At 33.7% G+C, this 16,953-nt stretch overlaps 2 protein-coding genes across 3 annotated transcripts; one reads left to right on the top strand and one right to left on the bottom strand.

Annotated features, from left to right (window-relative positions):
* The first annotated feature begins 254 nt into the window (after window positions 1–254).
* Window positions 255–8,374, top strand: LOC139889724 (uncharacterized). The gene is made up of 21 exons (XM_071872658.1): window positions 255–305; window positions 790–1,556; window positions 1,667–1,729; window positions 1,827–1,961; window positions 2,639–2,757; window positions 2,896–3,201; window positions 3,309–3,396; window positions 3,668–3,773; window positions 3,852–3,962; window positions 4,234–4,397; window positions 4,480–4,600; window positions 4,704–4,928; window positions 5,094–5,287; window positions 5,443–5,610; window positions 5,708–5,813; window positions 6,147–6,284; window positions 6,439–6,600; window positions 6,908–7,111; window positions 7,366–7,560; window positions 7,791–7,862; window positions 7,977–8,374. The coding sequence occupies exons 1-21, from the start codon at window positions 255–257 to the stop codon at window positions 8,133–8,135; spliced, it is 3,654 nt and encodes a 1,217-aa protein (XP_071728759.1). The 3' UTR covers window positions 8,136–8,374.
* Window positions 8,375–9,484: 1,110 nt separating this feature from the next.
* LOC139893111 (probable ubiquitin-like-specific protease 2B) lies at window positions 9,485–16,696 on the bottom strand. Of its 2 annotated transcripts, none has more exons than XM_071876249.1 (16): window positions 16,591–16,696; window positions 15,812–16,092; window positions 15,648–15,732; window positions 15,439–15,482; window positions 14,319–14,519; window positions 13,380–13,449; window positions 12,906–13,017; window positions 12,664–12,699; window positions 12,406–12,537; window positions 12,114–12,314; window positions 11,978–12,033; window positions 11,794–11,887; window positions 11,578–11,668; window positions 11,368–11,487; window positions 10,876–11,274; window positions 9,485–10,240 (listed from the first exon to the last, which is right to left on the bottom strand). In XM_071876249.1, exons 2-16 carry the CDS (start codon window positions 16,025–16,027, stop codon window positions 9,788–9,790), a joined length of 2,310 nt encoding a protein of 769 aa, XP_071732350.1. In that variant the 5' UTR covers window positions 16,028–16,092; window positions 16,591–16,696; the 3' UTR covers window positions 9,485–9,787. The 2 variants fall into 2 exon arrangements, with proteins under 2 accessions (XP_071732350.1, XP_071732351.1); XM_071876250.1 differs by having other exon boundaries at window positions 10,123–10,257.
* Window positions 16,697–16,953: the final 257 nt, after the last annotated feature.

Here is a 16,953-nt window from a genome sequence, read left to right as displayed (position 1 = left end):
GTCTCTTTTTAGCTCTGACTCCATTCTTCTACTACACCGCCTTCTGAAAAAGCACTTGATTTTCTTAATTCAGTTTTGTCTTTTCAATCTGTAATCAATTAAACTCTTACTTACTCCTCACCTGCTAATTAAAATCTTTACCTTTTTTGGGCTACTTCTTTACAAATTCTTAGATCTTGATGTTTTTCCCAATTCTTAATATTGCTTGCAGTTGTGGTAATTGAATGTGATTTTTCACCTCAAGAATTAATTACATGATGTTTACAGAAGGGCTTGATACAAATTCTGTCAGATGGGTTAAAGAGGTTTGCATCCTGTATCTATATTCTTTTTTCTATATTTGAAAGGCTTTTAATTTAGGGTTTTATTTTATGAATTTACTTAATTCTTGTTCTTATCTACTTTAATAGTAAGTTTATGTTTTCATCATCTTAAATCTGTATCTGGATTAGTGTTCATACACCAGTTTATTAAGTTAACCATTTCAATTGATTTTAATTTCAATAAATTTACAATTTTGTTGTTTCTGGGTCGTTTAGCTGAGCAACTTTTAGGTTTTATTTGATTATTAATTTGATGAAATTAATGACTTTTAATTTATAATTTCACTATTATTTGAGTGAAACATCATTATAATCACTAAGTATTGTATTAGGTAACACTAAGTATTGTATTAGATAACTATTGATTGAAATTTGTTACGTAGTATTTTTTTTTTTTTTTTTTTTTTTTTTTTTTTTTTTTTTTTTTTTGTACTATCTATCTAATTTTTGACATTGTGGGGTTCAGGGATCAGGTAATGATATAAATGAACTTTCACAATTCACATCGAATCAACAAACTCGAATTAATCGAATGACTTCAAAAGATCGAACCCGTAGTGTCGGACTACCCCCACCTTCGAAGTTCAAAAGTGGAGTTGTTCCGCTGTCTCAAGTCCTACCGAGAGACTATGCGAATTCGACTTCTGATGACATGTCAACAGATTCAGACACTGAGGTGTACGGTGGACGATACTCACTAGATTCGTCCTCTCCTCAAGACTATAGAGCTCCTTCAGTTAGTAATAACAGATACAATGATCCTGTACAACGACGTCCACAATATCAATCGTACTCTAGCGATATCAGCTCATCGATTGAAGCAACTCGAGCTAAAGAGAAGGGTAATGTGGCTGATCGATTGATGATGAGGGGAGCGAATCGGTATCATGTTAGAAGTAGTGCGTATACCGAGGATGAATCGGACGATTCGTTAGAGAGTTCGGAGTATTCGACTACGCAAGTCGGGGCTAGTATCGAGAACTTGCCGCCACGTAAAGATTCTTATACTGAAAATATCGAAAATAGGGAGTCGAATAAGGAAGAGTCTCCCACTGCACCTCCGTTTTCGGATTCGTTTACAGAAATTAACCAAGAGAAGGAGCATTCGTCTAATTATAAAGCAAATTGTACATCATCTCGTGTTGATTCGCATGAATTTTCAAGTGTAGAAAAGAAGGCTCGTGTTTTAGATACAAGAGGGAGTCATAAACAAGAGACGTTGAATCCATCTAGGTTTGTTTTTACTTTCTTTAAATGTGTTTAGAACATCACTCTAAGAACATTCGCATTGCGTTTGAAATATTGTTGACATTTGTTTGTATAATGTCGTTTATTTTTTATAGGAGTATTGGTGCGAAAACTTCATTAGGTTCTTTTCCTACTCGTCTTCCGACATTTCACGCTAGGTACGTTACATAAACGATACTATGAAGAACTTGTTTACATTAATTGCTTTATAAAGTTATCGTTGAGCTTATTATACATTGTATATTTTAAATTTAGTTCACTCGGGCCGTGGCATGGTGTAATCGCGTACGATGCATGCGTTCGGTTGTGTTTACATGCATGGGCAAAGGGTTGCATGGAAGCCCCTGTTTTTCTTGAAAATGAATGTGCTTTGCTACGAAGCACTTTTGGGTAAGTTCGGTTTTTATTATAGTCTATTTTATTTCACGGTTAGCATTTATAAGTTAAAATACTTCTATCCAAAAAAAAAAAAATTCAAACTTCACATTTGGGTGCAAGGTTGACTGAGTTTTGACTGAATTTTACCCGATTTTGACCGAGATTTCCGAGAAATCTCAAGTTTTGACCGAGTCTGACTGAGTTTGACCAACTTTGACCGATTACTCGGGGAGTAATTCCGAGTTCTGCAAGCATGTTTGGGTGCTCACAAAATTACAACATTTTGTTTTTGTGCTGTTTAAATCTACATTACATTTACAACCTTGTACGTTGTTTTATTTGTAAAATGTGAAGTTAGTACAGTAATGATCGAGTCTTTGTAATCATATTAATTGAATTTGAATTTGAATTATCTTTTATAAAAATTGGATAAAAGACAATTCTTGGGGCAACTCCCCCGACCCATCTTGTGAACAACCTATTTCAACCCAAACCGGTTTTGGTCATTTACCCATCAAGACTATATGGCTATTTCTAATGATTATGGGTAATGTTAACATGTACATTTTTAAGAATCGGCTTTCATTCGATACCATTGAAACGATGCTGGATTTTCAATATCCATTTACAACATTAGAAAGCATTATCAATGTTGTGTGCATAAACTAATTTCGATCTTTGTTGAATAGTTTGCAACAAGTATTACTCCAATCAGAAGAAGAAATTCTTGTTAATCGCTCGTCCAAAGTTGTTAATGAAGGGGCTGCTCCAAAACCGAAAAAAATGGTTGGAAAGATGAAAGTGCAAGGTATTAGATTCTAGTATTTTTTTAATAATAATAATAATAATAATATTTAATATTTAATCTTTATGACTTTCTTTACTTAACAAAAATGAAGTAATTACTAACATGGAATAACGTTGACATATAACCATATGAGTGCAGTTCGTAAGGTGAAAATTTCATTGGACCCACCTACAGGATGCAGTTTTTCGTCAATAAAACCATCGAAAGTGAGATTAGAAAAAATTCGATGCCACGTCACAAAATTTAAATCGAAAGTCTCATCTGGATGGCAAGCGGTTCGAAATATTCATTTCTCTCCTCGTGTGCCTGAAAACGGCGGTTCCTTTTCCCGCCAAAGTTTGGCTTACGTGCAAGCAAGCACTCAGTACATTAAACAAGTTTCTGGCCTTCTTAAAATCGGGGTCTCGACTCTACGCAGTAGTTCATCGGGATATGAAGTACAAGGTTAACTAATTTATTCAAGTAGCCTTTAATTTATGTTATTTGATGTTGTAGTGAATCTTCGAAGCAAATTTTTGTAGCTGAAGTTAATATTTTTTTATATCAAACAGAATCGTACTCGTGTCTGTTAAGACTTAAAAGTTCAGCTGAAGGGGATGCGATTCGAATGCAACCCGGTTCTGGTGAAACCCATGTGTTGTAAGTAACCATATATATGCATATCTAACTACTACATGTAGAGGTGGCACAATGTCAGGTCGATCGGGTTGGGTAATGGATCAAAGTGAAGAATTACTTGGAGGGTTGATTTGGGTTGGGTTGACGCAAAAACTTATGGTCTAATAAATAACTTGAAGCGCCAAATGCAATAACAAAAATATTTTGGTTTGAATAAAAATGTTCTTTGGGTGACTTGACCTAATTACGTTTAAACGGGTTAAAATTTTCGGCTCTAATGATAAGATGACAGTTTGCCGGATAGCCTTGGGGATGACTTGATTGTGGAAGTGCAAGATTCCAAAGGGAATCATTATGGACGGGTCCTGGCCCAAGTTGCTACTATCTCTGAAGATCAGGTGATTTTTTTTATACCCGTTAAATGTAACTAATAATGTTTTGTGTTTTATTGATTCGGAAGCATATTTTTTTTTCAGAATGACAAACTAAGATGGTGGTCTATATATCGAGAGCCAGAGCATGAGTTTGTTGGCAAAGTTCAGCTCTATATAAATTACACAACTAGTTTAGATGAAAGTAACCTCAAGGTGAGTTTTCTTTGTTTTTCAGTTTGGTTTCTGGTTTGTTCGGTTTAATAAGTTCGGTGCGTTCGGTTTTTGAACTTATGAAAGCAAAACCGAACCGAACACCTGAATTCAAATATCTACACCGAAACCGAAAACAAACAAAATCGGACTCACAAAACGGGATTTGCTAAAAAACTTTGGTGGGAATTTTAGTTTCTATTGGTCGATGTCTTTACTTCTATTGACTAAAAATCTAAAAGATGTTCTCTTTACTTCTATTATTAATTGACAGTGTGGTTCTATTGCTGAAACGATGGCGTACGATCTTGTAATGGAGGTTGCAATGAAAGAACAGAACTTTCAACAAAGAAATTTATCGTTACATGACCCATGGAAGTGGTTACTCACCGAATTTGCATCGTATTACGGGGTTTCAGATGCTTATACAAAGCTAAGGTAAAGGCTCGTTCTTGCCCAACCCGGACCCAGTTTGACCTGTTTTTCCACTAACTTTTTTCTTGTGTAATTCGTTTTTTAGATACCTTTCCTACATCATGGATGTGGCCACTCCAACTAATGACTGTCTCTCATTAGTACACGACTTATTGTTACCCGTGATAATGAAGGGTAATACTAAAACGACGCTTAGTCATCAAGAGGTAAACTCATATGAGCGTTTTTGATTTATAGACCGTGAATAGTAATCTTGTGCGTTTTTCTAAGCTGTTATTTTTTTTTTTTTTTCTTTATGGGTTTTGGCAGAATAGAATATTAGGTGAGATTGAGGAGCAAATTGAACAAATTTTTGCCATTGTTTTCGAAAACTACAAGTCGTTGGACGAGATGTCACCATCTGGTATCATGGATGTTTTCGGGCCTGCTACCGGAATCGCTGCACCGGTTTTGGAACCTGCCGTGAAGTTATATAAACTTCTTCATGATGTATTATCTCCCGAGGCACAGAATAAACTTTACAGCTACTTCCAGGTTCACGAATTTACCAGTGTTGATCCTTCATAGTAATATTAGTTTTTTACAGTTGGTCAAAATGGGCGGGTCCAGTATATATTCAAAGCGGGTTGGATTAACTCCTTTTAAAGAATATGCTTATTACAGAATGCGATAGCAATCTAATTTTTCAAATGTTAATAGGCTGGTGCAAAGAAAAGATCACGAAGGCACTTAACTGAAACCGATGAATATCTTAGTGGCACGGGGGAAGTCGTAAATACGATGGATCCCGTCACCGTCTCTACGGCTTATCAGAAAATGAAATCCCTTTGCCTAAATATCAGGAACGAGATTTTTACCGATATTCAGATTCATAATTCCAATATACTTCCCAGGTATACTTTTCTGTTTGACCTTTTTAAGCTAGTTATTTATTTTTTTACTACATGTTTTTGACAACACAGAACCATATTGTAGGTGTCAACGTATCCTAGTAATTCTTTTATTTACAGATATTTATATATTTATATAAAACACTTGTGTGTTGCAGTTTCGTCGACCTACCAAATCTTTCATCTGCAATATACAGTGCTGAACTTTGCAACAGATTGCGATCGTTCCTCGTTTCCTTCCCTCCAACCGGTCCTTCTCGTCCCGTTTCGGAGCTTATAATTGCAACTGCAGACTTCCAAAAGGACCTTTCAACCTGGAATATCATGTAAATTTATAACATTCGTCTATTTTATCCTTTTGTTTTTTATTAATAAATAAATAATTGTTCTTTTTTGCACAAACTAACTTGTTTTTTTTCATAGTCCTGTGAAAGGTGGAGTCGATGCGAAAGAGCTTTTTCATCTTTATATCATAATTTGGATTCAAGATAAACGTCTTTCGTTGCTCGAGTCATGTAAATTAGACAAGGTATGTGCCACCTGTCAAAATTCCCATTTTTTCCATGAGTTAAGTTCATATATATTCAGAAAAAATATTTAAACTATAAAATGTATACATCGTTTTCCTGTTCCTTTCTGCATTTGTAGCTGTCTCGTGAAAATATGCAACAATTCTTTTCCAGATATTTCCAGTTTGAATCAGTTATTTGCATTTTTACCATATGTCATATCCTAAAATATAAATTTAAAAATTAAAGAAATACTATGAATCAAAAAATTGTTGATTTTTTTTTTTTTTTTTGAAAAGCAAGAACAGTTGGTTCTTATTTTCTAGATGTTGAATATGTTTGTGAAATAGCAGGTAAAATGTTCTGGAGTGAAGACACAAAATTCAACAACTCCGTTTGTGGACGAAATCTATGATCGGCTTAAAGAAACATTGAATGACTATGATGTCATAATATGTCGATGGCCGGAGTATACGTACGCTTTGGAGAATGTACGTCCTTACTATGTCTCACTTTAACACCTCACATCGTTTTATTGATGACTAACCTTTTGTTGAAATGATAATGCGAAAGAAAAAAGTTTACAATTTGCCAAGATGAGCGATTCTAATCCACTATTTAATCTGGTGATTGATTGATGAATAGGCCATTGTGGACGTTGAAAAGGCGGTAATCGAAGCTTTGGATAAACAATTTTCCGATGTTGTAGCACCTTTAAAAGAGAATCTAGCACCAAAGAAATTTGGTTTCAACTACATCCAAAAGTTCACCAAACGAACCACCAGTCCGTATATCGTGCCACCCGAGGTTTGTGTATATTTATTTATGTATACGTATTCGTTTGTAATCTGACTTTTAAGGTCAACGCTGATATTCTTTAGTTTGAACTTGTTAAGGATAATTTTAAAATACAACCCTAACCGTTATATATATTTATCGGTTGTTTCTGACAAATTTAATGATCCACCATACATCCGGTTACTAAATTATTGGTTTATTGAATTTTGCATATCATAAGTCTAAATTAACATATTTTCGTGGACGTGCAGATTTTTATATATATTTTAATTTAATTTAATTTAATTTAATATATTGGGTTTGTATTTTGATTCAGCTTGGTATACTCTTAAACTCGATGAAGAGAATGCTAGACGTTTTACGTCCCAAGATCGAAGTTCAACTAAAGTCATGGGGTTCGTGTTGTCTTCCAAACGAGGGAAATATAGCAGCAGGAGAGCGTTTAAGTGAAGTAACTGTGATGCTTCGATCGAAGTTCAGAAATTATCTTCAGTCGATTGTTGAGAAACTTGTTGAAAATGTGAGTGCCATCTAATCTTTACTTTTATGTTGGATTAGGTAACTGATCAAAGTGGGTCATTTCTGATAGGAGTCAAAATGGGTCGGTTTGGATGAAACGACAAATCTATTTTGCCCATTTCTAATATTTTCCATAAGTAATCACAGAACATCCTTTTTAAACTCATTCGTTCTTGCACACTTTTTTTTCTACTTTTTGTCGATTTTTTTAATTTAATTTTGTTAATATTGGATCGTTGTTTTCTTAATGCACAGACGAGATTGCAAAATAGTACGAAACTAAAGAAAATTCTTCAAGATTCAAAAGAAAGTGTGGCAGAATCCGAGATACGAAACAGAATGCAACCATTGACGGAGCAGCTTATAGGCTTTGTGAATCATCTCCATACCATTTTTGAGACACACGTATTCATAGCAATATGTCGAGGATATTGGGATCGAATGGGACAGGCAAGTTTTAATTTTTTTTTTTTTGTTTTAATAAAAAGGTCGGAAATGGTCACGGATAACTCGGTTAGGCCGCGTACATCCGGGTAAATAAATACTACCCTTTCCCGGGTAGTCCGAACATGGAAAACCATATCCGTTTACCCATTTTCACTACATACATAAAAATATAACATAAGAGAAACAGTTGAAATTTCGTTAGTAATTTGACATACATGCATATTGTGTTACAGGATGTTTTGAGCTTCCTTGAAAACCGAAAAGAAAACAAAGCGTTGTACAAAGGGTCAAGAGTTGCTGTATCTGTAAGTCGATGCTCCGTTCTTAATATAGCATTATTATTATGATTATGATTATTATGATTATAATTATGATGCTAAATTTTAAATAAATATAAATATACTTGATGAATTTTGCAGATTTTGGATGATACGTTTGCGTCACAAATGCAAAAATTGCTTGGACATGCGCTTCAAGAGAAAGACCTTGAACCACCACGATCAATCATTGAAGTCCGGTCGATGCTATGCAAAGACACTGGGGGTTCTAGCCACAAGAAAAATTCTTACTTTTATTAGCGTTGAAATCTATCTAATATATATTATAACTAGTGTAAATAAGAGAACTGATGATGCATCACATATATGATGATCATCGTTCTTGGCCTTCCTTCATCGATGGATGAGAGTGGTCACATTGCGCGTAACGGATACACCTACTGCATCCTCTCTTTTTTTTCATTTGAGTTCAATTCATTCTTTCTTGTAGCTGCATTTTACGAATATAGATATCAGATATTAATCGAGACAATATTAATCAAGACGAATATAGATAGATATGGATTTAAGAAAAAAAATAGAGATATGGATATTGATATTGGATTATCTGATCGATATTCTATTCGTTGATATCTCTTGTTTAGATATTTAGTTGTTTCCTTGTAGTTGATCACTAGTATTCTTTGGAGTTTCTAATGTTTAATGTTTATGTTTATTTATTATTATATTTAGTTTCGTCATAATAGCTCCCGTGACTATCCAATAGGTTTCAGTATCCGACTTGTGACTCATACAACCTTGCAAATGCATATTGTTGGTAGGGCAGTGGCCTTGTGTGTTTAGAAAAACTGTCGGCTTCAGAACCAGAGTCGAAGAATTACGTAGTATTAATGCAGTTTTTGATGAGGGCGTGTATGATTATCTCGGGGTACAAAATTCAATCAAGAAATTTAGTTCATATGGTTCCACTGGTTCAAACTATGAACCTACTCAACTAGACTTCTGGATTTCGAGGCTCAATCTTAACCAGTGACAAAGCCCAGGAATGAAATATATGGTATAAATTTGCTGCAACTACTGAAATAATGTTAAGGTGTTGAGATTTTTTAAGGGTAGTTTTGCTTTATGCTGCAGGAGCATATTATTTTTTTGTGTACTCTTCCTTTTGCAACTAGCCTTTGTGAAAGAATTGTGCTTGCAATTTGTTTCTTAGGCATTGTTCCTTTTTTGAACTTCCCTCGCCTTTTTCATCTCATTCCTTTTCTTTCATATAATAACTTGGGAACAGAAATGACTTGCATATGAATGTGCATGGAAAATGCTGGTCAGTATGAAACAAGTGGGACCTGCACTATGCGCAAGCTGTTTTTTCTTTCTCTCTGTTCTGAAACAACTTGGGCGAAATAAGGTTCTACCGTTTAACATATTGAACCATTTGGTATGTAAAAGAACCCAACTTTAAATTATCTCAAAACGTTATTCCAAGTTTTATTTTGACCTCGTTACATATAAATTAGATAATAATTAACATCAAGTCTACGAAGATTTTACAAATCATTCATGAAAGGTTGACCGTGATACTATAGTAGGAGAATGACACAAATTCCGATCTAGTACCTTTCAGAAAAGAGATTTAGCATTGCGCTCAATCAATTGTTCTTTTTAAATGTCAGATGCGGAACAAAATACAGTATAAATCGAACAGCCATAAAGAATTTTCTAAATTTATCAAATAGTCGTACCATTCTACACTCGTACTTATATTTGTACGCTAATAAACCCAATCTTAGTAAATATGTAGTAGCACTTAGATCTCAAGTGAGGCCAGTTTGATTATATGAAAATTCAAGTCCAAACCCTAAATGATTCCAAAAAACACATGTATTAATAATACCCCTTGGACTTTTAATCAATCAATGCTATTCACTGAGCTTCTCAGTATCGATAAACTTTCATATTTCCGTCATCCGGATCTTTTTGGTGGGGTGCTGCACATCTAATTCCACACCTGAGCTGTTTTCCGAACCAGTGGTTCCATTAACTTGCGTATCAGGCAAACCGAAAGATGATGTGGGACCATCATCTCCATTACCATCGTTGATCTGAACATACTCTGACGAGGTGTCCAATACAGGTGATCTTGGTTGATCTTCCACTATTTTATTCTTCAGGCTAAATTCATAATCAAGTTGACTTTTTACATTGACTATTTCTATGGCATCTTCGCAATCAGATGTTGATGCCTCTCGTGATGAATCAAGATTGTTCGCTGGAGCTTGCCACAGTTCCTGAGTTCTATAATCCTCCTGGGATAAATAAGGACTGTCGGGTATGATGTCATCGCCTTGTTGGATTCCAGATACTGGTTCGGTATGAACAAACTCCCCAATGTCTTCCTCATATTCCTGCATCAGAAATAAGACTACGGGGTTGTTTACTTTTTTTCTATATTAACTTCTGTTTTCATTTGGCTCTTAATAGGAAGGGGTGTCTGATTCTATGTATGTTTCTCTATGTCTCTTAGAAACAGATATATTTTCAGATTAAGTGTATGTTTCTCTATGTCTCTTAGAAACAGATATATTTTCAGATTAAGTGACAAAGAAACAACAATTTTACTTACTGAGTTAAGAGGTGTACGGAAACAGATCATTATGTGGAAAGTAAACAAGCTCAATGTAGGGTTACAAAGAATGACGATTATTCAGAAAAGATGTCAAAAAATCATATTTGACGTATTTTAGGTTTCCTTACATATTAAAGGTGGTGACACTAAGAAATTGATATGAAACTGGACTAATAAGTAGGCCAGATGGGTTAAACGGGTTTAACTTGTTTAAAAAACTTGTATGTATATGATACATCAGAAATAAATTATTAGTCTTAACGGTCAACCTAACGGTCAATCACTCCCCAAGCATACAAAAGACTCATTTGACATGAACGGACTTTGACCCGTTACCTGACCTGCCCATTTCTCCACCTTCATTAGATAGACATGAACGAACTACATTAGAAGAATCAAAAAGATTAGAAGTACCTTAATTGGGGTCAAAGAACCATTATACACATCGAATGTAGTTGATCGATCGAAAGTTGGAAAAGGTGAATCCAAAAGTAATCTCGAGTTACAGGATGACTTTAAAGTTATGGTGGGACCATCAACACAACGTACAGACAATGATGGTGTTAACGAGATTCCAATATCATGAAAAGCATAAGAATTTTCTTGAGGCGTAGTAAGGTTGCAACCCTCTTCGGGTAAATTTGAAGCACTAAATTTGTCGACTTTTATTGGAACGCTGAGGTGGCGCTGTTCTTCATTACCAGCAGTGGAAGAAGATTCCTTATTAGGATTATTCAGTAAGTTACAGATTAATCTTTGTATAACTCTTCTTTTGAAACACGCTTCAGTTGGATGAAACCAATCCACATTAAGCTGAAAGATAAGTAATTGGGTAATTTTTTTTAACTATAATCACAAACAATTAGAACAACGGGATGATAAGTCACAAAATTGAGAGTTACTTACAAATTTTGACCCATTCGTGATCTTAAACGGGTTAAAATGTGAAGGAGCTTGCTCCAGAAATAATTCCACATAGTGGAGCAGGAATAAACCGCAATCATATAAATTCGGTTGTTGCGGCAACTGCAGACAGCATACGTCACCCATACAACTTAAATCGGTTTAAACGAATGACTCGATTGAAATAAATCGGTTTAAAGCATACATTTGTACCTCTAGTGAAATAAATCTCAAATTGTCAAATCTTGAGCGAATATCTTCAGACGCAACCTGTTTCCGCTCTATCCACTCTTCCTTGAGGTAACTGAATTGTAATATCCAAAGATAAGCTCGATTGTCTAAATTTTTCACATATTATAATATTGATTATTAAATATTAAATTATTAAATTCAATAATCTAATTAAGCATGAAGAATACTATAGAATACCTTTGGACAAGACCTTTGAGACCAGTATGACTGCCTCTAAAAGAATCCATATGCAAAACACAAGGGACTTTAGTTGACTCGTTTGCATCTTCATCTGAGTTAAATAAATTAAGAATTATAAAATTGGAGAAGTGAAAGCTCGTAGTCGATATAAATGAAAAAAAAAAAAAATTTAAATAAATACCTTTGTAGGTTGCCATTTCCGTAAGATGACAAATGAGAATAAGACTCCAGTGATAACTATATAAAAAAAATAAAGATATCAATTGACACTAAAATTTCGGAAGAGCGTAAAACATTTGCATAGTATATACACTTACTTATAATTTACAGGAATAAAAACGAAATCTTTCTCGAAAAGGTTGACTTTCCTAGTCCACTTCTTTACACGTTGATAAGCCACCCTCCCTTGAGACGCATCGAGTGAATCTTTATCAGGATCAGCGAGCTTCCGGAAGAAAAAACTGTTGAAAAAGTGGAACCTATGTCTCTCCTCAGGGTTAATTTTATTTTTCAAGTGTCTGCCATATTTTTCAAATATTATTAATATATTAATATTAATTAATTTATGAAAAAAAAGGACAGAAAAAAACGAGGTAAGGATGGGCATACTTGATATAAAAGTCAATGATGGTGTCGTTGACAAATGTGTCTGGTAGCAGTAAATCAAAGTCTCTCTTACTTATTGAAACAGCATCAGCATCCCCCTTTGGATACACAACCTCTTCATTAGGTCGATCAAAACTGCAAGCATCAAAAAAAAAAAAAAAAAAAAAAAAAAAAAAAAATGCAATCGCCTTTTTCTCATGTGGTTTCGAAATGAAAATGATATTATGTCAAGAAAATAATAAAAATTCAAGCATTACTTACTCGGGAAGATATTTTGTGTGTCCAACCATAGTGTCGCTGTAACATTCATAAATGTGTCATATTAATAAGGTTCACACACAAGAAGCAAGATTCGTCATAAAAATTGTACAAGGAACAGAATTTTTCTAATTTTTTGATCAATCTCATTCTCATAAAACATAATTAGAACATGTAACAATAAGCAGTAAAGTCGTTAGAAAACTCGCTATTAGCATGCTACTCCTTAAAGTAAAACGACTTACTCTGACGCATGCAAGATGCTCCATAAAGCTTCGTATTCGACATTTAAAGACGTAATTGCTTCAAGTCTTCCAACAAAACTAGACCCAATAACTGGAAATTTCAACTCAACGCCTGAACGATGAATAAAAGGCGGGACACATTAAACTTTGTATAATACAATTGTTAGTTACATCGATATATAATCCATTTTTAGCCATAGTTGGTATTATTAATATTATATATTTATATATTATATATTATATATTAAAATAAATTATTGTAAACCTCTTCATAACGTGTTCCAAAAGAAGAGTATTTTATACCAAACAGAGTAAGGTTATCTTAGATGCTGTCAAAAAATATATGATAGCAACTTGTTTACCCAAAGCACCTCCTAATACATGCAACAATTGATCCTTTTCGGATCATTAAAGTTAAACAAAAAAAAAAAAAAAAACTGATAATAGAAATAATAAAAGTTTCATTAGTATGACCTGAAGTGCAGTCAACCGTTTCAATCTGTAATGTATCCTTTGTAAGTACATGAATCATCACCATCTCAAGCTGCAAAGAATCCAAAATTGTTGGCCTCACAATAAGCACTCAAAACAACTCAAAACAATATACATACATATATATGTGTGTGTGTGTATATATATATATATATATAGGGGCAGGATCAATGGGGAAGTAACCAATCGGGGGAAGCAAAATTTTATTTTATTTTCGTTTTTTTTTTGGAATTTTTTTTTTTTCCGGCATCAAGATCACACGAAAATATGAACATTTAGAAAAGAGACTTCGTGATGAATGTTATTATTTAAGCGGGAAAACGATCGACAAAAATAACATTCAAGATAATATTGTTCGTGAAGAATGTGAACGTTTTTTTTTTTTTTTCATGTTTTGTGAAGTAAAATTTAGCCCGATTTAGAGTTTAGGGTTTAGGGTTTGGTGTTTGGTGTTTTGGGTTTATGGAACTAAATCGTTCGTGTTAAAAACTCAATCTAAATCCTAAATCTAAACCCTAAACCCTAAATTTCTAAACCCTAATATCTAAACCCTATAAACCCTAATATCTAAACCCCAATATCTAAACCCTAATATCTAAAACCTCAACATACGCTCGAAAAACACGATAATTGTTATATATTACTTCTTCGAGCGTTTTCCCGCCAAAATAAAAACATTTATCACAAAGTGTCTTTATTAAATGTTCATATTTCATCCAATCTATAATGTTCATGAACAAAGTTTTTTCAAAAAACGGAAAAAAAAAAAAAAAAAAAAAAAAATTGCTTCTCCCCGCTTCCCCCCGATTGGTTACTTCCCCCTTGATCCTACCACTATATATATATATATATATATATATATATATATATATATATATATATATATATATATATATATAGTACTTAATGTAATAAACTCACCTGGTCATGCCAATGAGATCTGATATTAAGTATATCCTCAATTTTCCATTTGCATCTATAGGTTTGGTCATTTCGGTCTGTAGTTGAACCCTCCATTTCTATGAAATCGCTAGTAAAATATATCACAGGATCTGTATAATAGTTATTATTGTATATCACGTAATCAGGATAGAAGACTACTTTTGCCGTATCTTCGTTATCCTGTCAATTTAAAAAATTTCCAATAAACACCCATGATTTATTAAAAAATAAAGGTGCAAAAACTAAAAGCTGTCCATTTGTACCAGAAACATTACGCTATGTTTACACGACAAAAATTATGATATTTGGGAACTAATTGTACCCAAAACATTACACTATATACACACTAGGTTTTGAGCCCGTGCGTTGCACGACTCATAAAAAAACGTTATAAATTAGTTATTACGGAGTATTTTCTTAAACAGTAAGTGTTGTTAGCTATCAAGTAGGAGTATGCAAATATGCCTCATGTACATTAGTTTCATTTGTAACTCAAGTCCTACTAACAGAGATAAAAAAAAGTACGCCTCTTAATTTGAACTTAATTACATTACTTACTTTTAGAACTAAAATCTATATTCACATACAAGAAAGAAAAAAGTGTCATTTTGGAACATATTTATAATCTGTAATACCAGTATGTGGGAAGCATGTGAGCTTTTACAAAAGTGAAGCTTTTTACAAAAATGTAGAGCGATTTTACCTTACTTGGAGTTCAAATTTGAGTAAGCTATATAAATAACAAAATAATTAACAATAGCTTATTTGGTAAGACTATTTGTTGATAACATATCACACATAAGTGCATTTTAGTTAAATATCTTTCAATAGAATGCTGAGAACTACAGCTGGTATGATCAGCAGTTAAGCAAAATTACACATAACTTTGTAATGGTATGCATAGATTTACAGTTTCATTACATTCAATGGATTAAGAAACATTTCCTACATTATATTCTACAAATGATGTTTCATGTAGACAGAATGATTGGTCACAATGTAGATCGAAAACAATTTCCCACTCATTATATGCTAGTCAAGAAAAAAACACATACATAAAAAAAAAAAAAAACCAAATAGAAAAAATGGAAGTGCTTACCGATTCCCAGCCACCAATACAGTGACCTAATGATGGTCCAGCAACTGAAAAAATAAAACAAGAATAAAGCCTTACAAGAGTGACAACCCTCAACGTTTCATGAGGTAAATATACAAATTTGCTATCAACATAAAATCGACAATAATCATGAAGCATTTTGGAATAAGATGAAACTTTAGAAAGAAAGAAAAAAAGGGTTCTGTGATTACCATTGTCGTCTGCAGCATCACGAGAAGATGAAGATCTCTCACACGTGCTTTCATTTTCATCCATGTCCACATCAGCTGCCTCATCCTGCAGCCAGTTCAGAACACATGAGCACTTCAAATAAATACGCACATTGAACATAGATGATTAAAAGTTCAAAACATACAGGTTCATCCAGACTGGGAAACAAATCTAGGATGTTAGAATTTGGTTTGTCGTTCATAGGTGAAGTTGGCATAGCAGCCACATTGACCTCTGTAGTTCTAAGTTCTGGACTCGATTCATGAGGGTGATCAGCAACGTTAAAAACAGCATCTGAATTGCCCATTATTGTAGTAGAAGGATCTTCTATTAAGGTAGTAGAAATACGACTAATGTTCATAACATCAATGTTTAAAGATGGAACATAGTTAATCTCCTCAGCTGATATATCTTTTCCAGCAGCGGCTACAATAAATATATATATATAATTAATAAATAACAACAAATATAAGAACCTTGTTATTCAGCATACTCAAAATGCAAGCTATTGTTCACTTTGCCCATTATATGTATACAATCATCTTTATGCACCATCTATACCATAGTCACTTGATAGCCATATAATACCCCATCATAATGAAAACATTGATCCAAATTAAAGCATTTCAGTATTAAAAATATGATTAGTCAACATGACTTCAAAAGTCAAACTATTTATCTGGTTAAAATAGTAGGGCAGCAAGAATATACACCGCAATATCCACATACATACATATATAATTTATAAAATTAAAAACATTTAAATTCGTATAATTACAAACAGTCTTCATCTTCTTCCGTAAGCACGCTGCATAAAAACTAGGGTTTTCGAATGAATCGTAATAACGAACTAGATTTCAAAATTAGGGCTTTTTACGTGAGAACGAAAACAATTAAGTATTGACAGAAGATTGAAATGATTACCGTAGAAAAATTATGACGTCAAGTGTTTTTACAATTAGGGTTTTCGAAAGAAGAGGTGATCGGGAAAAGAAAGAAAATAAAAAAAGATTTAGCGCGTGGATTTTGTGTCTTTAGTGTTGCGAGTGAGCAAGTAACGTATACTAATTTTTTAAGAACGGCACCATCGTTGACCAAAAGGTTGTTTGAATTTACGATCAGACCTTTTTTAACCGTGTGTAAGAAATCACGATTTGGCAAATATAATCTAAGACCATTCGTAATGGTGATCGGTGTCACTTTTTGTGTCACTTACCTTTTTTTACTTTTTAGATGAGTAGGACGTGTTTCTTTGTTGAGTGGAGTATTGGTGGTGTTACTTTTTTG

This window comes from Rutidosis leptorrhynchoides, chromosome 2 (genome assembly GCF_046630445.1).
Source record: "Rutidosis leptorrhynchoides isolate AG116_Rl617_1_P2 chromosome 2, CSIRO_AGI_Rlap_v1, whole genome shotgun sequence".
Lineage (NCBI taxonomy): Eukaryota > Viridiplantae > Streptophyta > Magnoliopsida > Asterales > Asteraceae > Rutidosis > Rutidosis leptorrhynchoides.
Note: the sequence above shows the minus strand (reverse complement) of the source record. Positions and strands in the feature narration are given on the sequence as shown.